General features: G+C 40.1%; 1 protein-coding gene across 1 annotated transcript in view; it reads left to right on the forward strand.

Moving 5' to 3' along the window:
* The window catches only part of FHDC1 (FH2 domain containing 1), a 52,994-nt gene that overhangs the window by 1,602 nt on the left and 24,806 nt on the right, over positions 1 to 26,586 (forward strand). The window contains exons 2-4 of the mRNA XM_015409050.1: positions 12,085 to 12,690; positions 23,774 to 23,835; positions 24,415 to 24,517. Of these exons, the coding sequence (XP_015264536.1) occupies positions 12,232 to 12,690; positions 23,774 to 23,835; positions 24,415 to 24,517 (624 nt within the window). The 5' untranslated portion in view covers positions 12,085 to 12,231. The remainder of the gene's footprint in view (positions 1 to 12,084; positions 12,691 to 23,773; positions 23,836 to 24,414; positions 24,518 to 26,586) is intronic.

Here is a 26,586-nt window from a genome sequence, read left to right on the forward strand (position 1 = left end):
CCCCCCCCCCAGTAGCCCCTGCCCAAACCCAGTTAATCCCCCTTTCGGCCGGGGGGGGGGGTGCCTGTTATTGTTAATTGTCCCTTTCCCCCTTTTCAAGACCCGCCCAGAGACAAAACATTGTTAAAAAAGAATGGGAGGAGGGCGATGATGAGGTAAGGGCGTTTTACCCTTTTGTAGTCGTTGCTCTGAGGGATGGCAGGAAGGGGGGCAGGGAGAGAAGTCTCCCCCACTGGGATATTTATCTGCCTGGAATTATTCCCCGTCGTTATCCCATATGACCCTCCAGTACAAAGCGAGCGCTGAGAATAGGGTTTCCAAATTCTAAATCTCTTTTCCGGGTAACCAATATTGGGAACGCACAAGTCTAGATTTACCATGATCAACTTGTAGCTGCAGCCTGCAGTGTTTTACCTCTCTTGGGTGGTCTGTTAGAGACAAGACAGTGCGATTCCTGTGTGTATTCACGTGCCCCCCCCCCCTTAAACACGAAGGCTTTGGACGGGGACTGGCAGTAAACAAAGAACAGACTTCTGGGGCTAAGCGGGTTTACTCAGAAGTAAGTTGACTTTCCAATGAGATTTACTCCTGGGAATATATTATTTGGAGTGCAGCCTTCTGCTTTAAAAAGCTTTTCAGAGCTGAAATAACTTCAAAGTGCATGGTAGCTGTTGCTCACAGAGCCTCTTATAGTTTTGAGCAAGTAAAAATTAGGGTTTGTCTGTTTGGTCTGCTTTTTAAAAGTTTATTCCTATCAGAATGTCTTTTTTCCAGCTGCTTAAACTTAATTCTAGATGATAAAATCCTACTTTTCTTGGTACCTTGCTGGTTTCCGGGCTCATTCATCACCCCTGGTGCTATAACCCTGTTCTTCCATAAATGAAGGGGGCAGAGTAACCTTGCAGCTGGGAAATTGAATGGCTTCTGTTAATAATACTTCAGGTGGCATGTACTGGAACACTGCAAATTTGATTTTGGTGACATAGCAGGGCAGCTGAGCTTCCTGAATAGTAGGTATGATTAGGAAGGAGGGTGTGTGAACCAGGTTGCAGTGTTTTTGCTATGAGGTCATAGATACCTGAAATGCTGTTAGGAATAACATGCACATGTCACTTTGCTTGTAATAGTTGCACTAGTAGTAGGAGGTACTGCATGTAGCCAGCAACTCAGTACTGTGATCTCAGTGCTGTGAAAATGCAATTTCCCAGTGGATTCATTATTGGAACTGGGGTGGGGGAACATTGTATAGATTGTGCACAAACAAGCAATTAGCCACTTCTGCACTCAGAGATGGGGGGGGGGGAACCCTGCCTTTTCCGTTGAAATCATCTGGATTGAGTTCAAAATATACACATGTAGTACCGAGCTGTTGAATTCTAAACAAGATAGATATGTATTTTATTTCCATTTATGAGGGAAAACCTTCATTTCTGCCATGTACGTTCTTGATGTACATAAGCTTCAGTGGTATCTCGGCTTAGCACATTTCCCCTGTGTTTTGTAAGGATATTGTCAAGATACAGCTGCGGAGAGCCAGTGTGGTATTGTAGTTAACGTGCTGGCCCAAAATCTGGAAGACCTATGTAAATACCTACTATACCATCAAGCTCATTGGCTGAGCTTGATGGTATATTAGAGAGGTAGGGTGACTTCAGTGCATTTAGAAGGGTGTAACTCTGTTTAGGATTGCATTGTGAGTGACCTTGGGCTGGCCACTCTGTATTTAGATGTTTACACACTGCTTTTCTCCCCAATGGGGAGCTTATAGTATTGGTCACGCACCTTCTGTTTTCCTCTCAAGGACCCTGGGAAATAAGAGCAGAGAGAGTGACTGCCTGGGTCTTCCACCCCCCTAGTCAGGCATTCTAACCCTGCTTTCTCTCAGCCTGACCAACTGCACAGGATTGTTCTGAGGATAAGATGAGGAAAGGCAGGACAAAGTTGACTAGATAAAGACTTAAGCTTGTAGTGTAAGAAACATCCTTGGGCAATCCTAGTATAGTAGCATGTATTGCAGCATGAACTCCAACTTGCTGTGTATTCTGTGTCTTGTACTGTTCTGCTTATTTTATGAGCTTATATTTTCTATTGCTCTAAAATCATACTATTTTTAGAGAGAGAAAGATGACACTGTTGTATGAAGTTTCATTTAAATGAGTAAAATATTAATTTGCTGTAAAGTGTTTCAGATACGAGGGAGACGCAAATATTGAACCGTATTGTTTCAGATTGGTAGGGTTCCTGTCTTGTTCCATCTTCCTGAAATGCAGCTTCATGTGCAGCTTGCTGTTCTTACATTTTCCTTTCCTGTGCACTATGCTAAGAGGGAACTTGGGCATCTTCCCCGTGGTAATATCCCACTAGTATGTTATACAGGGACCAGTGCTGCATCTGCTTTTGCATGAAAAGTGGCTTTAAATACTAGTTTGTAATCAGGCACATGGCCTGTCTGTGTAGGGTTAATGCATACTGGAGTTGTGGCTGTGAGCCTCAGGCATGCTGATTCTCCCCCACAAATGTACACCCTTTACTATGGATTGGGGCCCATATGAGGCTTGCTTCCATGTATAACTTGCACACCTGGGTTGTGTGGGAACCAGCAGTGAGACCACGTAGAACTAAAACTCCTGTTCTTTTCAGACTGGTTCTACTTCCAGCACAGTGTGTGGCAACAGGCTGTAGTTTTATTTTTGCATTATGTTATAGCTAGAAGAAGATACCTGCTGAAACAAATTGAGCAATAATTTTTCAGGCTCCTGTGTACTTTGATATGTCTCATCCACTTTAATGACTGGGACTGTATGGTGAACCTGCTCCAAACTGAAGTTTGGATTAAGAGAAGAGCATCAGAAAAAAACTGTGTAATTTCTTTCCTAGTAGTTGGCTTTCCTTACTATGCCAAGATGAGGTACAGTTTTGCCTAAACCAGATAGTCACACAGTGATGAACTGGGGTGGGGCGTGGGGGATAAACCTGAAATAAGTCAATTTTTTTTGTAAAAATGGGACTTACCTTAGAATGAACCTCAGCAAAGCCAAGAAATTTGCTCATAAGCAATATTAGTAGATTTTAATTCTAAGTATCAGTTTGCCTAGTTTTAATGAAACTCTGCTAAATGTTTATATGTAAGACTTAATCATAACCAGCTACACATAAGTAGTAATTTTGGTTTCAAAAACTGGCAACAAATCTGGAATTCAAATCCAAAAGTCAATTTTTTTGGTCACACCCAAATTTGCACTTGCTGACATTTTAATGCTAGTTATAGATTTTGTTTTAAATGTCTAGATTCCAGTGTTAAGAAGCTGGGGTAAGGCTGAGTTTTGTAAATGTCAACTTTTTTTCAAAAAAAGGCCACTAATCTGTTTCTTTTAACAATCACCTTTTAGATTATACTACCCCCTTGATATAGACTCCTACAGGGAAGCATGCCTTTCTCAAATGTGTCTGGTTATCATTGGCTGTCTGTGACTGGGGGTTGTATTTCAGCCTGTCAAGTGGAGTTAAATCTCTTTATCTTATTCACACAACTTCCAAGGGGGAAAGAATACTGAGGAATACTGTCACATTTCTGATGACTTCCTGATAAAGGTCAGCATGACAAATCAGTGAGATGTGGCATTTGACACAGACCAACTTGTGAACTAGGGAAGTGCGGCTTGCCATGCTTACTTCTCTGACCTCTATGGGAGGAATGGGACAGGCTAACTGTGGGCATCTGCATGGGTGGTTTGCTCTGCTGGGCTTGTTTACCATTTTTGAGGTCTTGTAGTCCTGCAATGAAAGTGATGTGATGTACGGTCCCCCAACCACAAGCACAGTCTGATGAGACACCTGGTCTCATGAGATTCCTCCCTCCCTCCTTTCCACCTTGCTCTGCCTTGTCTCTTTTAAGAGGAAAAAAAATGCTGATTTTTAGATCCTTCTACTTTGTTTTGATTTTTTTCCTGTTGTGATTTACTTAAGGTAGCAAACAATACTGTTTAATTTAGTGAGTGTCTTTTCACTATTCTAAGTTTACATGGATGATACTTTTTATTGAAGTCAGTGAAATTACTTTGAAGTTTAGGGTGGAATTATTAGACATCCTAGAGCTACTTGTCCTGCTCCGTCCCACCATATGCTTTACTCCTTGATAATGAAGCATCGTCAAAGGGTTGTTGCAGATTTGTGAAGAAGTGCCCTTTATTACAGAGGAATCTCCTTTGTCATTCAATTAGATCAGTTCATTATCTGGTGTAGTGTGACTTAAGTATATATTAATCACTTCCTTTTAGGTCACTCATCACCTGCTCTCTGAACTAATGGATAGGACAGGCAATAACCTGTAGCATTCATCTTAAACTCAGACATAAGATGTAATTTGGGATTACTTAGTTTTTGTGAATGTTACGCGTGAGTGTGATGCATCTGGATTTATCACTTGTTGGCGTACATGTACATTTTCAACATTTTAAAAGCTGGTTGATCAAGTAGGTTATTTTATTTAAACTCCATTATATTTATAATTTGCTTTTCTTCCCAATGGGGATCCAGAGTGTCTTACAATATTGTTCTCCCCCTCCATATGTGAGGTAGGTTAGGCTGAGAGTGTGTGGTTGGTCTAAGGTTGCCCATCAAGCTCCCGTGGCAGAGTGAGGATTTGAACCTGAATCTCATAATCTGACACTCAGACTATTAAACCACTGCAGTTATTCATTGTTTTCCCCCTGTTAACAAATATTCTTCCGTTAAATGTTTTGTTCTTAATTATTAAGTCTGTGGTCTTCTTCCTGTGCAACATCTTACTAAGCATGCCTTTCTTCAGCCTTTTGTTTTCATGAAAATATTTCTGAGTCCTGCACTAATTGTAGATCCAGGGATCTAATCCTGTATAATGGCAATAATCTTTAGCCTTAAAATCCCAGCAAGATTCTTAAAATCCCATTTGGCTCCTGGCAGTTTTCCAGTTAATTGTCAACATCCTTTCCCCTGTTCCTCATCCAGTTGAACAGGTCTCGTTGCAGTGAATGGGACCTGCAGATGAGGGTGGTGGGACTTGCAAAGGAAACTGTTCTGATGGATTGTGCCCATGTTGAGAGTAACTGGAACAAGAGTGTTTTGTTCACTTATTATCTGTTGACCTTGGATTTTTGAATAATTTCTGGAGCTATCACCTTGTTTCTCATACTAGAAACATCTTGATTTCCTGATGTCTTGTTTTATTAACGTATAAGCCAAATAATTGAACTCTTGCTTAATATCCTGCCAACTTTCAATAAACTTTATTCTGTAGGATGTATTTAAACCTTAATCCAACATCTTATTTTTTTAAACCCTACTCACAAGGCTTAGCAATTATTCACGAGGGGCTACATTGTGGTAATGCAAACTGGTGACCATGTTTTTACCAATACATGATTTTTCTTCTGGAAGCCTTGCTCATTATCTTCGTTAAATTCTTTGTCCATTCTGAACAGTTTAGTAAAGTTTCTGCTTATACTTTCTACTACTCTTTGCCAAGCACAAACAGATGAATATATGCTTTAAATTGATACTTAGTCATTTGTATTTCATAGGTCATTACGTTGTAGGAACAGATTTTTAACTGTAGAAAGTATATGGTAAAGATTCTAAATATTCTCTTGAGTAGATATGTTCTATTGATGACATTTTCAGTTTGGGGTCTTGGTTTTGCACAGCTCAGTCAGTTGACAAGTTTGCTTTTTTGCATCCTTTTCAGTGTTTCAGCATGTTAGTTATATCAGTACAGTAAAAGAAGTATTAACAGTGACAGTGGTTTGAAACCATCAAAGAGAAGATAAACATGCTGACTGCCTTGTTATGCCTTTTCCCAAGAACAAATTTGAATTTACTTGAGTAACTATGCAATCCTATGCACAGGAACTTCAGGAACAGGCTAGAAAGGGAAATTGCTGAGTTGCAACTTATTACAACACTCAGAATAATAAAAACCCCAGGACTTAACATGGATATTGGTTTCTTATCTCACTACATATGCTAACCTCATTCAGCCCTTACATCTGTATTCTCATCAGTCCCCCAGAAGGGCCATACATCCTTTCTTATTTGGAATAATAGCTTAGAATAGTAGTAACATAATGAATTGTTGTTGTTCAGTCGCACAGTCGAGTCCGACTCTTCGCGACCCCATGGACCAGATCACACCAGGCCTTCCTGTCTTCCACCGTCCTCTGAAGTTTGCTCAATTTCATGTTCGTTGCATCTATGACACTGTCTAACCCTCTCATCCTTTGCCGTCCCCGTCTTCTTTGACCTTCAATCTTTCCCAGCATCAGGGTCTTCTCCAGTGAGTGCTCCCTTCTCATTTGGTGGCCAAAGTATTTGAGCTTCAGTTTCATTATCTGGCCTTCCGGGGAACAGTCAGGGTTGATTTCTTTTAGGATTGACTGATTTGATCTTCTTGCAGTCCAAGGGACTCTCAAGAGTCTTCTCCAGCACCATAGTTCAAAAGAATGTATTCTTCGGCCCTCGACCTTCCTTTTGGTCCAACTCTCACAGCCATACATGACTACTGGGAATACCATTGCTTTGACCATGCGGACTTTTGTTGGCAGGATGATAATAATGAATAGTATTCATTCTCTGGCACAGAGACATAATGAATAGTAGAATGTAATTTGGAATGGTAGATTGGAATGTATTTCTTTGGTCTAGGGACAGGGAAGATAAGTCTACACAGCCAGTCACCCCACTTCAAAGAAGAAAATGCTGTAAGGTCGCCTCCATGATTGAGAGGAGATGGATTGAGCGTAATGGCAGGGTCTCAGTTAATTACTTTCAGCATTCCACAATTAAGGATACGTCTGCCCATCCATGTCCAATTCTGACATTTATTTCCTTCACTATGCCCCCCCCCCAGAATTAAACCCTAACAAATGATAGCCATATAAACTTAATCTTGTTATTCCTGTTTGATCCTTGAATCTGTTAAGCATTTTTATTATGCTGTATGCTGATTTACTGCTGACCCTCTACCTATATGTGTGGACTGATAATTTCCATTCCATTGAAACTGAAGAAGTGTGCTTTGCATACAAAAGCTTATTGAATAAAACTTTATTGGTCTTAAAAGGTGCCACTGGACCCAAACTTTGTTCTCTTTCTTCAGACCAGCGTGGCTACCCACCTATATGCAATCCTAATTAGAGTGACACCATTTTAAGCCCACTGACTTCAATGTACTCTGCAATGTGTAAGGTTGTTTTCCTGTGCACACTTAGCTGGGAATAAGCCCCATTGAACACAGTGCTTTAAAAGACCACTGCACAAAATATAATCCGCAGTACTCTTTCAGTGCTTGATGCAAACTGGCATGTAATAGAAAAGTATTTTGACTGCTCTTCCTTCTATAGGCAAATGTAAGTTGCTTTGCTCTTGCCTTAATAGGTGCCAATGATACATTTAAAGGACAGTAAACAAAAAATATCCATTCAGTGGCTTTCCTTGAGAAAAAGGGACATAAACGCCAGTGTTTGCAGTGGTAAATGCAATGAAGTGTGAAAGGAGCTGCTTATTTAGAAAACACCCAGGAGACACGCTTGTGGAAGCTCTGATGGCCATACCACACCCTGACATGTGCCCATAAACATGTCTCTGTATGTCATTATAGTATTTACCACGGTAGCACAAAAACCTGTTTGATAAAGCTGGGACATACCCTCATTCATTGCACTGCAAAATGAGAGAGCCCCTCTATGTGGAGTAGAGAAATGAAGTTCTTGAGTGGCTTGCTGTAAGGCTGCATATAAAACCTTTGGCTCAGGTGAAATGATTCTCTGAAATGAAGACTGGAGGATTCTCCCCTTAGGTGACTTTCATTTACTTTATTTTTTACTTCTACATCAGAGTTATCATGGAACTCAGAGTGACATACATGGGATCAATGTTCCCTCTAAGCTGTGGAGTCTTGTGAGCAAAAACTTTACTTTGTGAGCTACTGCCATTAAAGTTGTGAGCAAGCAATTTGGCTACTGCATAAATTAGTTTGCTCTGGAGCCATCCTTCCTGAGCTAAGACAAAAATGTGTGAGCCGGAGGCCAAAAAACTGAGCTAGCTCACGCTAACTCAGCTTAGAGGGAACCCTGCATGGGATTCCCAGCAGGTCTCTGCCAGAGAAACAAATTTCTTTAGGGAAAATAAAACAGACATTTTGCAAAAGATTGATATATGCAGTATTTATTTCAACTGTAAACTTAACTTTACTGTTTTTGACACCATCAAATGCATCATTTGTAACTTAGCATATAAATTTTGTTTATTTAGTTCAATTATACCCAGTCTTTCTCCCCAAAATGCTTTATAATAAATAAAAGAAAGTGTGTTTTTTAGACAGATTTGGATACCAAGTTAAAGACAATAGCCTCTTCAGTAGTATAGAATTGTCTTACACAATATAGCATATACATTGTGGACAAAATTAATGTCTCATAAATATATCCCTGAAAATATTGCATACATCTACAGTATGCACAGGAATTATTTGATGCCAGCAACCCTTACATAAAAATCTTCATACTATATATTCTGAGTAAGTAAAATTGTATTTTAAACATTTTACTCATCTTGAAAGAGAAAAATATTTTACAAGATTTCCCCCTCCCCGTGTCTTTACATTTCGGTTGGAAAAACTGAAAAGCCTTTGGCTTTCACATTTTATGCTATGCTGCTATTGATGATGCTAGTAGCAGCTTAGCTTCAAAGCTGTGGTATCATGTGCCTCCCAACCAATCCCAAAGACCCTGGCTTACAGTTGAGTGGCAACTGTAGTTGGCAGTGGCGTACAAGTTGGAAGACTCTGGTTAGAGCTTTTCCTCCAAACCAGAATTGGATGTCTTTGAAAACCGCAGTTGGCATTCAAGTGAAAATGAAGCCACGTGTGGGGGGATATAAGGGAAGGAAATGTGGGAGCCTGTGGGTCACTTGAGATTTGAGTCTATTGGTACCGTCTTAAGCAGAGTTACAGTCTTTTAAATCCATTGAAATCAGTGGACTTAGAAGGGTGTATCTCTGTTCAGGATGGCACTGTTAATCTCCCTGGTTCAAACCCACTCTTGTAGCCATTTCCATGTGCAGTTTTCCCCCCTTTAAGTAGACACAAGGAGTGACAGAAAGTTGTCAGTCATGTATCTTTTAACATGAGCAGATGTATGAGATCTACATGGCAAGACTCCCTCTGACTTCCCCACCTTAGTGTGTCTGACTTCTCTATGTTAAAGATGCAAATCTTAAACTGCTTACTACATGTCTTTGAAAAGGGACCCAAACTCATCAGGTACTTTATTATTATTTTTAATACTAGCAGGTACTTTATTAATACTAGCAACTGTGCCTTGACTATTGTGTTAATCATTACTTTGTTCTTTATATATGTTTCTGCAGCTTCTCTTACATATGGCTTCCTGTTTGCTTTCCTGTTCACTCTCTTTCTGTGCAACATTTTCCAATGACATGATGCTTCATATTGTGGTTATACTGTTTACAGTGTCCCAAATTAAGCTCTGCTTTTTTATAGGATCATATTTGCTTAATAATTTGAATTAGATGGGGTTTCACCACAAACACCTGTAAAGGTAGTCTAATCAATGTGAATGAATTCCCAAATGTACCTTGTGGTTTGAAGGCTGAATTTCAAAATAACCAGACTTGAAATAGTTGCTGCCAATGCTGCCTTTACTTGCTGGAAGACAACAGTACAATTATAAAGAGGTTATTCTAGTTTTTAAAATACTTATTAAAGTAGCATGAAATAATCTGGACATACAGGTTTCCCTTTGCTGATGCTTAGCTTTGCACCTATATAGTATTTTAAGTTGTGCCATTTTATTTATGTGCTTGGTCATTTCTTAATGTTCTAGTAGCAACCCAGCAGCTCTCAGCTCACCTAAATTGTCAGCTGTGTTATCCCTGTAAATGGTTTCTGTTTTCTGAATCACTTTATTTCCCTAGCTCTGCATGTAAACAAAAGTGGAGGGCTGGGGTAGAGACCACACTGGTCAAGCTTTACGTCATGCTACCTCTGTTTAAACATTATTTTTAAGACCTCAACCTTCACAGTCACCCAGTGAACTTCCATGGCAGAGAGAAGATTTGAACCTGAGTCTTCCAAATCAAGTCTGGCACTCTAACCACTACACCACACTGGTTCTCAAAAGCAGTTTGCAGAAGCAAGTTAATACTTTTCTGCTATTTGTAGGTTTTTGTCTGTTCCATAATATGGGGAGAAAAGTACTTTGTTAAATATAATTTCCAGTTATGAAGTCATGTTGGTATGAATGTGTATAGTTTGGAAAGCCTGTAGTTGGGTTACCTTTTCCTCATAAATATGGCTGAATACACTAAAATAATGTCTTTGAAACTTGAATCAAGAATTGGAGACCTCGTTTGGCTTCTTAAAATTAGTTGACACTCTTGGTCTGTGATCTTGGATTTTACTGCGCTCAGGGAAACTGACTACTCGCAGGGATTTTCCCTTCATTTCAGTGACTGAGGAACCAGAAGTCTTCAGCTCCATGGCCAAGGGGAAGAGGGAGAGAGCATGCAGTCCCAAAAATCAACTAGGCTTGTGTTCAAGTGGGCCCTCATTTGTGCATGACATCTAAATGTCTTTTGTGCATGCAGAAATAATACTATATACACAAAGTCTTTTCTCCATAGCATGCTGAGCTTCTCAAAGTGAATCTGATCAAATTTTACATTGTCCCATAAATGGTACCCTAAACAAGCTCCCAATTGCAGCCTAAAGTTTACTAGATTGTCTAAATTAGTTCTGTTCAGACATCTTGAATGTCTGGTGCACAATAAATACTCCTACCCCAATGTAGCAGTTGGAACTCTGAAATAAAAGGGAAGCTGGTGAATTATTCTCTATGACTGCAGGGTTATGTTGAAAAATGCAGTAGAAAATTCCATAAAAATCAGAAGAAACTGGAGGAATTTGGTTCATGGTTTGTTTTTACTTTTTCATGATGAAGTTCTTACAGCAGTGTCAGTGTAACAACATTGCTGAATATTTGTAGCATCTACTGTTACAGCCTGGCTTCCATAGTAATAGTGGTGATGAAGTTGATAATATGCAAACTATGTTAATGATAGTCAACACTAATCAAGTCATGAGGCAACATTTTAAGTGTGTGGATATAACATGTTTGGGCAGAAGCAGACAACACAGACTCTCCTCTTTTTGTATTATGTGAATGTAGATCTTTTAACCTTAAACGTAAGTTTTTGAGTTGACTGTTAAGCTTTGGGATTAATTTAAAATTGTGTTTTAGAGCACTGTAAATCAATTTAAGGTAAAGTAGAATTGTATAGAATAAAAAGAGCTTTGTCTGTTGGATGAACAGAAAATAGTTAAATAAAATCTTCCATGCAGAATTCTTGTCATACTTTTAAATTTACTATAAGAGAGTACATCTGAAATGGGCACTTAAAGTATGGACATAAATCTTGTACTTTTAAAGTACACACTACAGAAGGTTTTATCTTAACATATGAACATATGTATATGTATATGTATATATACAGTCTGTATATATACGGAAAACCACACATTTTTGTATTGTGAACCTTAGTCCCCTGAAAGAAGATCAAATTGCTTGAAATGTCTTGGGACTTAGTTTTGTCACATATGTTCTGTGAATATTTGTCACTTGTCTGTACTTTAAGGTGCTGCCTTTCTTAGCTGGGTTGTGATCCTCTTGCAGCAGTTTTTATTGCTGGTGAGATGCTCTTCAATTTTAGCAGTGGAAACAGCTGTGGCACAGTCAGGAAGTAAATTGCCAGTTGTCTCTTGTGTGTGACTCCGTTCTTTGCATACTAGCCTCTGTCCTCAAATACTAGCTAGGCCTTGGGCATGAGTGTTATATACAATAGTTTCAGGCTTTGTTATTGCTTACAAATATCATGTTGGGTAGTCTGCTGGAGCTCAACAGTGTATGGTGGAGTTATAATTGGTATGTGTGGTCTGGTGATCTTATTTGTATTTAAGAATGGTCTGTCAGACACCACAAAATAAATCAGGTCTTCCTAACTTTCTGTTTTCTCTGCTATATTTCATTGCAGTTTTTAGAGATGGCTGACTTTCTGAATTTTCCTCACTGATGGTTGATTAAAATTTGGAAGCACAGGATGCAAATAGCTGCTCTGATGTTTTGATGTTACGTGAGCATCCAAGGAAGACAGCCTCTCTCCCCAGTGAGAGACTATAAAATGCATGTTATGAATTGTGTCTCCTTGGTCAATGATAAAGAAAATGGAGCTATTTCAGTTGAAGCTGGATTAATGATTGGAGATACAACAGAGCCACAAGAACCACAGCCGCCTCCACCACCACCTCTACCTCCTCCACCATGTCAGTCTACAGAAGCTGCTGGGGTACCGCCGCCGCCGCCTCCTCCTCCTCCAGTACTAAGCAGACCTCCATTGCCACAGATTGTAAATGGGCATGGCCACCAGAGCAAGAAGAAGCGGATACGAAATTTCTTCTGGAAAACTATCCCTGAAGAACAAGTTCGGGGTAAAACTAATATCTGGACTATTGGTGCAAAGCAGAGCTACCAAATTGACACAAAGACAATTGAGGAATTCTTTGGGCAGCATGAAGAAACAGCGCGTCTGGATGCCAGGCGTAGAAGTTCAAGGAGATCATTTAGGGATGCCAAACAAGAGGTAAGTGTGAACTGGAACTGGAGCAATCTTCTCTTCTATTAATAAAATGTTTCAGAAGTCACTGCCTAATTATTTGACTTCATTTACCTTATTTCCTGTTTTTGTGCTTTGATCTTGCTATTTTGTCCAAACAGTTGGAGCCTAAGAAGTTGTAGGATATAACCACCAGGAATAGCTTGGAGCTCACAGTTTATCAAAATATTTTAGACAGTATGTGGTACAATAGTTGTACTTGAAACTGACAGTGTAGAATATCTTTAAGATATAAAACTTCATCTTAAGGATATTTTGAAAGCTTGCTCTTTTAGCTAAGTAGATATAAAAAACTCCTCGGTATTATATTAAAATGTTGTTACTCTTTCATATTATTCGTAAAAGAATCCCTCATAAACAGTGAAATCCTGAACAGAGTCATCTGTTCTAGCTTCATTGAAATCAGTGGCCTCAGAAGTTAGAAGGGTATAACTCTGTTCATGATTGCACCGTGAAAAACCTAATGCTTATTTGAATAAAATATTTTTCTGTGAGGAAAATAATTTTTTCTGGACCAAGGTACCAATAGCAAGAAGTAGAGCTATTTTTATACCATTCTGAAGATCTCCACAAATGACTTAAAATAATTATCTGCTGATTAATAGTGAGTGAATTGATGGACAATTTGATAGCAAAAATCAGAATGCCGAAAAGCCATGTGCTAGATCTGTCACAAGGTTGTCTTCCCCATGACCCTATTGTTGAAGCTGTGTGTGTGTGTGTGTGTGTATGCGGATACTTACTGCACAGTGTAACAGCTGGCTTTCTGAATGTATTGGCATTAGTTTAAAAAGGTTAACTCCTAATTCTCATGATGTTAGAAATTTTCTAAATTCTCAGGTGCTGTCTCAGACATTTGACTAGAATTAGTCTAGTGGAAATACTGCCTTGTTTTGAGCTTCCTTGTACCTCATGGCTGCTGTTTCCTGGCCAGTCATCATCATGCTGGCCCTTTGGCCCTCATCTCCATGCATTCCTTTCATTTGATTCTCCATGGCTTCTGTCATGGCATGTCTTGCTAAATCCTAGCATCCTAGTTCATTAGACACCTTTAAATATACCAAAAAAGCATATTTACATTGTTTGGGGATATAGAATTTAAGTTATTAGGCTTGGAATGCATGGAAAGTTTATTTAAACCCATGGGCCTTTATTCTCAAGGTATCTTCTGCCTTCATTTGAGAGAGGGAATGGAAATTACATTAGTTCTTGGATCAGGTAGTGTTCCTCAAATCATTATGGGCTTACATGGGTGGTGTTTGCATGTGCTAGCTGTGTGGTAGATCTACTTGCTTATGTTTCAGCTGTGCTCAGAAGTTTCAGGGTTTTACTAGTCCACTTAGTGAATGCATACTATGGCTGCAATCGTAAGAGCAAGGCCCATTGACGAAAATAGGATTTAATTCTGAGTGGACCTTCTTAGGAATGCTTAAGAACATAAGAACATAAAAGACGCCAATGTTGGATCAGGCCAAAGGCCCATCCAGTCCAACACTCTGTCACACAGAGGCCAAAAATACCAGGTGCCATCAGGAGGTCCACCAGTGGGGCCAGGACATTAGAAGCCCTCCCACGGTTGACCCTCCCCAAGCACCAAGAAGACAGAGCATCACTTGCCCCAGAGCCCCTATCTATACCTTGTGGCTAATATCCACTGATGGACCTCTGTTCCATATGCTTATCTAATTCCACTTTGAAGCCATCCATGCTTGCAGCCACCACCACTTCCTGTGGCAGTGAATTCCGTGTGTTAATCACTCTTTGGGTGAAGAAGTACTTCCTTTTATCTGTTCTAACCCGACCGCTCAGCAATTTCATGGAGTGCCCACGAGTTCTTGTATTGTGAGACAGAGAGAAAAGTACCTCTTTCTCTACCTGCTCTATCCCATGCATAATCTTATAAACCTCAATCATGTTACCCCTCAGTCATCGTTTCTCCAAGCTAAAGAGCCCTAAGCGCTTTAACCTTTCCTCATAGGGAAAGTGTTCCAACCCTTTTATCATTTGAGTTGCCCTTTTCTGCACTTTTTCCAAAGCTATAATATCCTTTTTAGGGTGTGGTGACCAGAACTGTACACAGTATTCCAAATGAGGTCGCACCATTGATTTATATAGGGGCATTATGATATTGGCTGATCTGTTTTCAATACCCTTCCTAATAGCCCCCAGCATAGCATTGGCCTTTTTTATTGCTTCTTAAGTTATCACTCTGTTAGCTAGTTTCATGTGAACAGGGCAGGCAGTTGGGTTAAGGATGGGGTTGCCAGGTCCCCCCTGGCCACTGGCAGGGGATTGGGGGGGGGTAGGCTTCCAAGTTGGGAAACTCCAGGAGGTTGGGGGGTGGAGTCTGAGAAGGTCAGGGACCTCAGTGGGATACAATGCCATAGAGTCCATCCTCCATTTTATTTAAGAGAACTGATCTCTGTAGTCTGTAGTCTGTAGATAAGCTTTAATTCCAGGGGACCCCCGGGTCCCACCTGGAGCCTGGCATCCCTAGTTTATGGAACTTAAACCAAACACACTCTTGCCTTAGCAAAACAAAGGCTAGTATCAAAAAGTATTGGTGTACTGTATGCACATGTAGAAAAATTGTGGAAGGAAGTACTACAACAGATTTCATCTTCAGCACCAAAGTGCTGCTGAAGAACCAGTAATGCATAAATTGGTTATTGAGATTATAGCCAGAGAGTGTTTAGATAGTGGGTTGTTTTTTTACATTTGTTCAAAACTTCATTGAGAGTTAGTTGTTAGTTCTTTTATAGCTAACAACACAAGGATTTACTTGTGTAAATTGTGCTTAACCAGTCTTATAAGCTCATCTGTCACCTGTAAGGTTTTGGTGATTTGGTAGTGTGTCGTTCTCCCCCCCCCCCCCCCATATCCCTATCACTTTGTATGCATTGGAGTTTGCCTTTTAAGCTTTTACCTGTTTTCACACCATAATAATGCCTAAATTTAGTCTTGGGCTTCTGATAACGCTGCTAATGTTCGGTGTAGGTAGGAATGGGTTTGGGGGATGGGGGGACCTATCAGCAAAATTAAGGAATAATTATGTGAGTTCTGGTAAAGGAGAATTCATGGGAAAGAATTGTTCACACATACAGAACCAAGCAGGACCTGATAGCTCTAGGGGTACCATTTCTCTAAAAAAAATTCTGCTGAAGAAAGTTTGTCACTGCAGGTTGTTACAAGGTTAAAAGGAGTTGGCTTGTCTCAAATAAATAAATTTTTTCCCCAGTAGGATTGAAGAGGGGAGAGAGTTGGGTACCCAAGTATACTTGAATGTGTTAGAATCAAAGCTGAAACGTCACCTCATGTTTTAACCACTACCTTTCCACTGCTTTGTTGAAGCAGTTGCCTTCAAGGCACTTCATACCAGAAAGCAATCCTGTAAATTTGAAGTAGGTTTACCCCACAGAAAATAGCTTCATTGTGCCCTTGAAGTAGCTGTGTCATCACTCCTAAAAAAATCAGTTATTTTAAGTGAAAGTTCTAATATAAAATCTGCAGAGAAGATAAAGAGCTATATATATACATGGTAAAAAAATTGTAAAACTGACTCTGTTACAGTGTAGTTTGTTGTACATCTGAAATAAAGCTAACAGATCCATGAGTTTGGCAAGTGAGAATCACAACACGTGGAGAGCAGTGAGGCCTGTTGGGAAGCACAATTGCAGTTTTCACTGCATACATACCTGTCCTTCACCTGCTGCACAGAAACCAGTAACAGAAGCAAGCTGTGGACAGTTCAGTTGGGATAGAGCTGATGATAAATCTTCCTTCTTCCCTAGTCCCTGGAGCAGTTTTGCCCAAGAGTCTTGTACTGAGTGTGGGAACCTCCAGTTCCCAAATGTGTAGAACAGACACACTGTAAAAAAATTAACATACTTGTATCTTCTCCAGCATGGACTCAGAGCCAGTTGTAACACACAGAGAGAAAAGAAAACATACATATAAAATCTATTAAAATAAAACAAGAAAAAATAATATCTTAACTGGTTGATACAGTTTCAGAAGACCATAAGAGAAGTCATATTGGATCAAGCCAATGGCCCATCCAGTCCAACACTCTGTGTCACGCAGTGGCCAAAACCCAGGTGCCATCAAGAGGTCCACCAGTGGGGCCAGAACTCCAGAAGCCCTCCCACTGTTTCCCCCCAAGCACCAAGAGTATAGTGTTCCATCTATATGTTGTGGCTAATAGCCACTGATGGACCTTTGCTCCATATGTCTACCCAATTCCCTCTTGAAGATGTCTGTGCTTGTAGCCACCACCACTTCCTGCGGTGTTGAATTCTGCATGTTAATTACTCTTTGGGTGAAGAAGTACTTCCTTTTTTCTGTTCTAAGTCAATTGCTCTTTAATTTCATTGAGTGCCCATGAGTTCTTGTATTGTGAGAAAGGGAGAAGAGTACATCTTTCTCTACCTTCTCTATCCCATACATAATTTTGTAAACCTCTATCTTGTCAACCCTCAGTCATTGTTTCCCCAAGCAAAAAAGCCCTAACCTCTTTAACCTTTCTTCATAGGAAAAGTGTTCCACCCCCTTAATCATTTTAGTTGCCCTTTTCTGTACCTTTTCCAATGCTATAGTATCTTTTTTGGGGTATGGTGACCAGAACAGTACACAGTATTCCAAATGAGGCCGCACCATAAATTTATATGGGAGCATTATGATACTGACTAATTTGTTTTCAGTCCCCTTCATAATAATCTCCAGCATAGCATTTTTGCCTTTTTTATTAAAGTTGCACACTGAGTGCATTTATGGTGATTTATCTACCATGACTCCAAAATCTCTTTCCTGATCAGTTACTGCCAGTTCAGACCTCATCAGCGTATATTTATAGTTGTGATTTTTGGTTCCACTGTGCATTATTTTTACTTGCCTGTGGTGATCCTCATTTGCCACATTGACACCACTCATCCAGCCTTGACACATCCATCTGGAGTGCCTCACAGTCCTCCCTGGTTCTCACTGCCCTGAACAACTTAGTGTCATCTGCAAACTTAGCCACTTCACTTCTTAATTCCCAACTCTAAATCATTAATGAACAAGTTAAAAAGCACCAGACCTAGTACTGAGCCCTGCGGTACCCCACTGCTTACCACCTTCCACTGTAAATACTGCCCATTTATACTCACTTTTGGTTTCCTGTTAATTAAACAGTTTTTAATCCACAAGAGGACTTGTTTTCTTATCCTTTGACTGCTGAGTTTACTTAGGAGCCTTTGATGAGGAACTTTATCAAAAGCTTTTTGGAAGTCTAGGTAAACACCGTCTACTGTGTCACCCTTGTCTACATGTTTGTTTACTCTCTCAAAGAACTCTAAAAGTTTACTGAGACAAGATGTTTCATTATGGAATCCATGCTGATTCTTCTCCAATAGCTTTTGTTCACCAATATGCCTACTAATTATATCTTTAATAACAGATTCCACCAATTTACCCAGTATCGATATTAGACTGACCGGGCTGTAATTTTCTAATCTCCTCTGGAACCTTTTTTTTAAAGATGGGGGTTCCATTAGCTACCTTCCAGTTCTTGGAAATGGAGGCAGATTTTAGTGATAGATTGCATATTTTTGTCATGAGATCCACAAGTTCACATTTTGAGTTCTTTCAGAACTCTTGGATGTATGCCATCTTGGCCTGAAAAGTCACTTGAAAGAGAAATAGGCTTAAAGAAAGGAGAAGCTTTCATCCCTTACAGAATCGAACCAAGAGGAAACTTTTTTCTTTTTTGCAGTTTTATAGGGTAGAAAAGGGTAATCCCAGATATGTCTGTATTCAGTTGGAAACTGGGCATTTTTGTTATAGCTGCTTTGGTTCTGTACTTGACTGAAACCAGTATATGTTCTGTATATCTCACACAATTGCAAAGCTGCGCTTACCTAATACTAGAAATGAACTCATGTGATGTCTGCTTTCAATATCTGTCTTCTTCCCAAATTGCAGTGTCCTGCTGTACTCGGAATTGTTTTTGCTAGGGGTTTTACAGTGCTGTGGAAAACTGGGACCTTATTTATGTTGATGCAGAACAAAGTTTCAGTCCAGTGGCATCTTTAATTCTGGGTATAAGCTTCCATGTGCATGCACACTTCTGAAGAATAAAGGTGCCACTAGACTCAAACTTTGTTCTGTTGTTTCAGACCAACATAGCTACCCACCTGAATCTATATTTATATAGGTAATTTATATTCCACCTGTCTGCCCCACGGTTATCAAGGGTAGCTTCCAACAAGTAGATCAGCAATATAATGCAGAAAAATCCTGAAGTGTATCAGACTGACTGTGCAGTCCCGAACAGAGCTGCATCCTTCTAAATCTGTTGAAATCAATGAACTTAGAATGGTATAACTTTGAATTTCACTGTAAAATATGCAGTCTTCCCAGCCTGTTTAAACTTTTTTCAGTTGCAGTTGTACAATGTCAAACCATGTTGAACCTGTACTAGTCATTCTTGTTTTGATTTCTGGCCAGTTTGTTAAGATGGATAGTAACCTGGCAGACTTGAAGGGTGAAGTGTTGTATGTGAAGTCTGCTTTTGGCAAATCATTAAAGATAAAACTTTAGGAAAAACAACTTCAGTGTCAAATAACCAAATGTGACTTTTAAAATTTTTTTCTAATGGATTATCTGGGGCCAGGTGTTGGAAACTGTAAGCTTTCATTGGTAGAATACAAAATTAATCCTGTGTAGATGTCGGGAAGCTGTACAGAAGTGGAAGACAGGTATGTAGGTGTACACACACACACACACGGCACACTCCCTCTCCTTCTGCCAATAGGACTGGAAGCAGAAACAGAGATGAGGGGTGGTGGTAGGAGGAGGAGTGCTGAAGGATGGAGGCTTAGGAGAGGAGACATCTTGGAAGCTGATTGCAAAATGTTTAGCTTATGCTGATGACATATGGTAAAGACAGAGAGATTAATGTAGTTGAGAGACTGGTTATTGGGGAAGGACAAGAACCTTGTATGTTGGCACAGTTTAATCCATGGCTGAGGGCAGGCTCTATTGTCAATTTTTTTTCCTGTCTGGCAAAGTACATATTATAAATAACATGCTGGAATGAAAAATCATTATGAATTATTGCAATAAAGAATTAATTCCCCTTCCTTTTTCCATTCACAATGTGTAGAGGCAGAAGGGTGCTGAAGAGTTTTGATCAATAGGAAGAAGACAGGAACCAGAAGTATTACTGAACCAATTGGGAGGGTTAAAACAAATTGGGTCAGACTGAGTTAGAGGACTTGAGAAGTCATGGAATAAACAAAAGCAAGTATAGGTGACCCCTGACCAGTGTTCCCTCTAAGCTGAGTTACTGTAAGCTAGCTCACAATTTTTTAGCCTCCGGCTTACACATCTTTGTCTTAGCTCAGGAAGGATGGCTCCAGAGCAAACTAATTTATATAGTAGTCAAATCACTCGCTCACAACTTTAATGCCAGTAGCTCACACAGCAGAATTTTTGCTCACAAGACTCCACAGCTTAGAGGGAGCATTGCCCCTGACCTTTTACAATTATGGAAAATGTACTTTGAATGGCAGTCATTTTCTCTGAAAGACTAGCTTTAAAGGCATTGCTCTGTTGATTTTAGTCATCTGAATGTGTGAATCATATACATGATGCTCAGTCAGGAGGTAGATCCACAAAAACTCATAGTCTCAGGACGAGAGAACAATGTAATGTGGAAACACACTGACTTGTCCCGCTTTGGGCAAGAACACAGCCAAATCTCACAATGAGATGATAGTTGATGTGAATGCCAAATGGATTTAGAATGGCATTGACATGTAAAAGCAGAGAGTATTGTTACTGTATACAGAGCAACACAGGCAGATTTTAAGCTGCATTTCCCCCTTTTGGGGGGTCCTCCATTTTAGGTGCTTCCAAAGGGTGGGTGTTCCTTCGTTCCTAAGGCTTGTTATTAAATACTCAGTAGAAGAGTCTTAGGGCAAGACACTAGTGAAGTAAAAATGTGGGACAACATTCTGTATGGCTCAGCAGGCAAAATAGTTATATAAATTAATGCAGTAATTTGAGAAAGTTCATGCCTATGGAACAAGTAGACCTCCTTCCACTTGTTCTGATGGCAGTTGTAGACTTGATTACACCCTGGGGAGGAGTTCCACTTAGAGAGTGCCGACAGGGGTGTGCGTCTGCATGTGTGGGTCCTTCCTTAGAGCTTATGTGTGCTCATTTGCATGGGTGTGGATGATTACATTCTCCTCTGCAACACACAAGCAAACTTTAAAACTGGTGGTATAGCCTCTGGAACTCAGGAGGTTCCTGACCCTCCTTTTAATATAGGGATTTTATGTCAACATATCTTGAAGAGGATCCATGTCCTGGTGAAAAGATGTCTTTTAAGGCAATTAATCCTTCCTTGAGTCATTTCTAATTAGCCAGTGGAGTTGCAGTTTTCAGGGGTCAATTAGAGTACATTCAGCAAAACATTTGAGAACAGATTAGGCACAACGGTTGTAATGATAGGCTCACCTACTGTGGGTGAAGGGGCTTTCACTTAATGAGGCACACCTCACTTCACTGATTAGAGGATAGAGGTTGCTGATCTTGACATAAGGCAGTGAATGTCTCCTAGTGCAAGCCTCTAATTTTAAAAAAATAAAATCTGCATGTGCTACTGATGATAAAACTGCATATAATAGCAAGAGGAGGTTTTCACACTGTTAATGTTCTAATGTAGCTCTGAGATACAGAATCCGGACAAACAGTAAGCAAATTATGCCAGCTGCCTTGAAAAGGCAACTCAGGTTCTCTTGACCAAGAATCAGTTACAGACTTCTCCCTTCCCTTCTGATGTTTCTACTTTCCAAGTGATAGCCTTGTTCAGAGGAATTATTCTGAAGTTACTCCTGTGATGAAAATTGTAGCATGGGGATGACTTATAACTGTGGCTGTGCATGAGTCAGACTAATGTGTCTTATTAATTTAGATTACTTCCCCCACCCTATCCCAAAGGCTTCAGGTAAATTATAGTCACACGTATCTCAGTTCTGAACTGCCCTGTGTGGTAGGTTAGGCTGAGGGAGAAATTCAGCTGAGGATTTTAGACTGCTCATTGTAAGCTCAGCATCTGTATATGCTGAAGTTTTGTGGCCTGCAGTTGACATGAAACAGTTCTAATAAACATTGTGATGGCTGATAGCAGCAGTGAAAGCCGAGTTATCATTGTGTAAAATGTTAACCTAATCACAGAAGGTGACAACCTTCAAGAACACTATTTTTGAGTTTTCAGGTTCCTCTGTGCAATATGACATTGCATTCAGACATTGTTAGATAGTGTACTGTAGTTGCACTATAGCAGTAATTAGCAGGTGGATTTTCCTGTGTGGACAAGACAATCCAGTTCAGAATGATTGTTATAGTGCAGTATCCAGTGATACATGGATATGGCCTGGGCGACATTTCAGCTGCATTCATGGGTAATAGGGGATAATTTCCTCCCTAATGCTGTCCCCATTTTTGTCTGTATTTCTTCAGATTTAAGACACAGACTTGGATCCACTGGTAATTTCCATGGATGTAAGGGATTTCCATTGACAAAGCATGTCTTTTTCATTTCCCCCCTCCTGCTGTAATACCCTCTAACATGCTTTTCCTGGGAGGACTAGGGAACCTAGGAACAGTGAGAGGAATGAGTTAGAGCTTTGCAGCAGGAGAGGGTAATCAGCAAAAATGCCTGCTTCTGCCCACAGAAATCCTCCAGGACTGCCAAGCCATAGAGGTAATCCTCACCTTATTTACAGTATTTAAGATGCAAACCATACAACCACCATAGCAGTTTCCCCAAATGAAGCTTAACATACCTCTTCATGCTTTCCACACTACCACCAGTGTTATTACTAGGACTAATTTTTATTTATCGTTAACGGTTTTTAATCCATCTAATCCCTAACGGCTGTAAAATTAACGCTACACACATGGATAGGTAGAGAAAAATGAGTACAGCAAGCTTGAAACAGCTTCCTGAGACTGCTTTCAAAAATTACTGTGACGTATTCACACATTTCATCTATGCTTAATGTTTTGGTATAATTAAACTACTTCTTGGCATTCATCTGTCCATGTGAATCTATGTATAGTTTGGAACATGTGTGTGCTAAGGGTTTAAAAAAACTGTTAATTGGCATCAATATAGGGTTGCCAAGTCACTTGGCACAGCGGGGGAGAGTTGGTCCCTGCCCATAGAGTTTCCAGGCTGATTGCTAGAGCATCGGCCGGCGACATGCCGAACATGATGACATCACTTCTGGGGGCAGCCCTACATCAATGTAGAAACTACAGCAGTTCTAGCTACTTAATCCTTGCCAGACAGAAGGAGTTAAGAAATCAACTGTCCTGAAGTTGCTATTGATAGATAGACTTTATGCATTTAGTGGCAGTTGTGTTTTTTATTGTAAAGTCATATAGTACTCTAGTATTTGGTAAATTAGATGGACCCTTAATCTAATTCTCATGTCTCCTCTTGTATATGTTCTTAAGTATTCCTCCCACACCACCCCATAATTTAAGAGTAATGTGAAATGTTTTTGCAGTTAAAAATACTATAATTAAAAGTATGTTTCTGGCTACAATAGATATTAGATTCAAATTGAAAGCATTTATATGACACATCAGGGTTTGCACAATGCTTAGGGATCAGTCTATCTTCTGGGGATGGAAAGGGCTGTGGCTCAGTAGAAGAGCCTCTGCTTTGTATGCAGAAGGCTCCAGGTTCAATCCCTGGCACCTCCAGTTAAAAGGACCAGGCAGTAGGTGATAGGCATGATCTCTGTCTGAGTCCCTGCAGAGCTGCTGCCACTCTGAGTAGATAATATAGACCTTGATGGACCAAGGGTCTGATTCAATACAAGGCAGCTTCATGTGTGGATAAGGCAGATACAATGTAGTCTTGTTTTTGCTATGGGGTGAAATTTTCTGCTGCTTTTCTGTGTCAGAAAATATAAGCAAAGCTAGCAACTGAAATTAAAATATTCTGCCCAATCAATCTTAATGCATTTTGTGATCTTTTTCTTTTTAGATTAATATTTTGGATGCCAAAAGAAGTATGAATATTGGAATTTTCCTCAAGCAGTTCAAAAAGTAAGCTCTTGTATAGCTTTTGCAATAATCAAATATAATATAAAAATAGCATACAGGGATACTCAGTTATAAAGTGTGTATCTGCAAGCTTAATCTTACCTGCAAATGGAGAGGAGATTTGCCAATCTGCCTTATTCTGCTTTATTCTTTAAACATGCGATAGTTTTAAGTTCTAGGCAATTTGTTACTGATTTCAGCTGAGTTTTATTTATTTTTTTTTTTTCATATGGAAGTTAGTTGTTGTTGTTTTAAAAACACATATTTTCTATATGTAGAACTTGTATAAGAGTAGACACTATAGCTTCTTGGATTTAAAAATATTTTTAAGGACACAGTAAAGTGACTGGAGAGAGAGAGAGAGAGAGAGAGAGAGAGAGAGAGAGATACTCTACTGGGGCAGGGTCTGTTCATTTTGGTGTAACCTCCACAGGATATATCCCAAGAGATACTGCTATGTTGTCTTTTTTAATACTACTATTTTGTCACTGAGTGTTGTATTAGAATGAAACTGGGTCATGATGCAAAAGAATTAAGATGTGTTCGGAAGTGGAAGTTTTGTTCTCTCTCTCCCTGCCCCAGGTCGATTGGATCCATAATTGAAGATCTTAACTCAGGAAGAAGTGATCTGTATAGTTCTGAAACACTATGTGAACTTCTTAAATTATTGCCAGAAACAGAAGAGGTAAGAGAAGGGTTGGATGGCCATTCATTCTTTAAATTCAACAAATAGGTACATGTTCTGGAAGACTGGGGAAGCTACATGTCTTAGCTTCTGTAGGGAGCAATGCTCTTAACTGGTGAATATAAAGTCTTGTTCCAAAACGGCAGTGCTTAGTCTGGGATGTACTAACTCATACCACAAAATGGAATATTACAGCACAGTTGCAGCAGTGTCCTATTAGAACAAATGATTCAGAAGATTTTGTAGCTAAATGTTGTAAAATATTTGTTACTGTGGAGGAAAACCCAGTATGCATCAGGGATGGTTAATTATGCCTTTTCTGTTGAGCTCTTGAACACTTTTGAAAGCAGTTTTTCAGGCATTTGGTCCCTTTTCTGTGAACTTATGATGTGATTGACTGAATGCTCATGAAGGCTGAGGAGAAAGGGGGGGCCAGGGAGTCACTAGCAACACAAGTGATGAGATGAGCTAGGGAAGGTTTTCTGAGGAAAGCATGAAGGGAACACTAGAGATGAAAAGTCAGTCCCAAGCATAAGAGCGATCTAGCTAAAGTGCTAGCTTTGAGAAAATACGCTAAGTTGGAGGGAGAGGGAAACATCAGAAAGAAAATACAAGAAGCACATGAGGTTGATAAGGTGTTTGGGGTGGAAATGTCAGGTGTCCAGAGCAGAGGTTTAAGGATCGGGGAGGTATTGAACAGTTTCCAGTGTCCAGGGGATTAATGTGATACAGTCCTGCCATGGAATGGTGCCACCTTGGAATGCAGTTGTTTGCACTTCCACATCAGAATAGCTCTTCATGTGGAGGCTTTCCTGAGAAGCTCTCCTGGATATTTGAATTGGCTTGTTGAAAAACGATTGAGAGCTTCAACCAAGTATTTCTGAATAGCATAAAAGAAAGTTAAAAGTGGAAGAAGCTGTAGTAGTGCAAGAACAGGATGGTTAAGGTAGATGTGAGAGCTTATTATTTTTATTTTACAATATTTGTATCACACCTTTCTGCCATCATAAGAGCCATCAAGGCAGCTAACAAATTAAAAACACACATAATAATATCACATTTTAAAAACTATTAAAACCAGAGCTAAAATACACATACAAAAACGTAACAATTAAAACACGGGGCAGGAAGAAGGGATCACTGAAGGAATATCACATGAACCAAAAATCTTAACCCACTGGTGGAAAATAGCACCAAAAGGAGACAGACGAATCTCCCTGGGGAGAGAGTTCCAGAGTTCTGGTGCTATGAGTGAGAAGGCCTTCTCCAAGGCTGCCACTCAGAAGGCGGGGGCACCCGAAGCAGTGCCTCAGAAGATGACTACTATGGTCGGGTAGGAGGGTAAGTGATTGAGTGATCCTTCAGATATGTTGATCCCAAACCATATAGGGCTTTAAACGTCAGCACTAGCACCTTCAGTTGTGCCTGGAAACAGATTGTGTGCCAGTGTAGATGGGCCAAGACTGAGGTGATATGGGCCCTCTCCAGTCAATATTCTAGTTGCAACATGCTGCACCATCTGAAGTTTCCAAGCGCTTTTCAAGAGCAGCCTTCCATAGAGCACACTGCAGGAATCTAATCCAGTTGTAACCAGGGCATGCACCACAGTGGCCATATTTTTCCTACAGCTGGCTAACCAGTCAAAGCTGGTAAAAGGCACTCCTGGCCACATCTGCCATTTGCTTATCTGGTGCTAGGTCTGGGTCTAAGAGCCCCCCAGACTACGAGCCTGTTCCTTCTAGGGGTGTTTAACCCAATCATGCATAACAAATGATACCATAAATTACAGTTCAGACTTCCCACTCACCAGTCACACTTCCATCTTGTTGAGACTAAGCTTCAGGTTATTACCCCACATCGTCTCCAAAACTGCCTCCAGGCACAGGTTCGGGGTTTCCGTGGTTTCCTGGGAGTCAGCCAGCACTGCAAGATCTCTTAGTGTTTCGGTGTTCCTTCAACAAGAGTACAGGTTCAGTAGCTTATGTTCTTTTTGAAGGAATACTGAAAGACTAGAAGAAGAGATTGGATTTATACCCCACCCTTCACTACCCAAAGGAATCTCAGAGTGG

Source organism: Gekko japonicus, unplaced genomic scaffold (assembly GCF_001447785.1).
Source record: "Gekko japonicus isolate JY-2015 unplaced genomic scaffold, Gekko_japonicus_V1.1 scaffold24, whole genome shotgun sequence".
NCBI classification, from domain to species: domain Eukaryota; kingdom Metazoa; phylum Chordata; class Lepidosauria; order Squamata; family Gekkonidae; genus Gekko; species Gekko japonicus.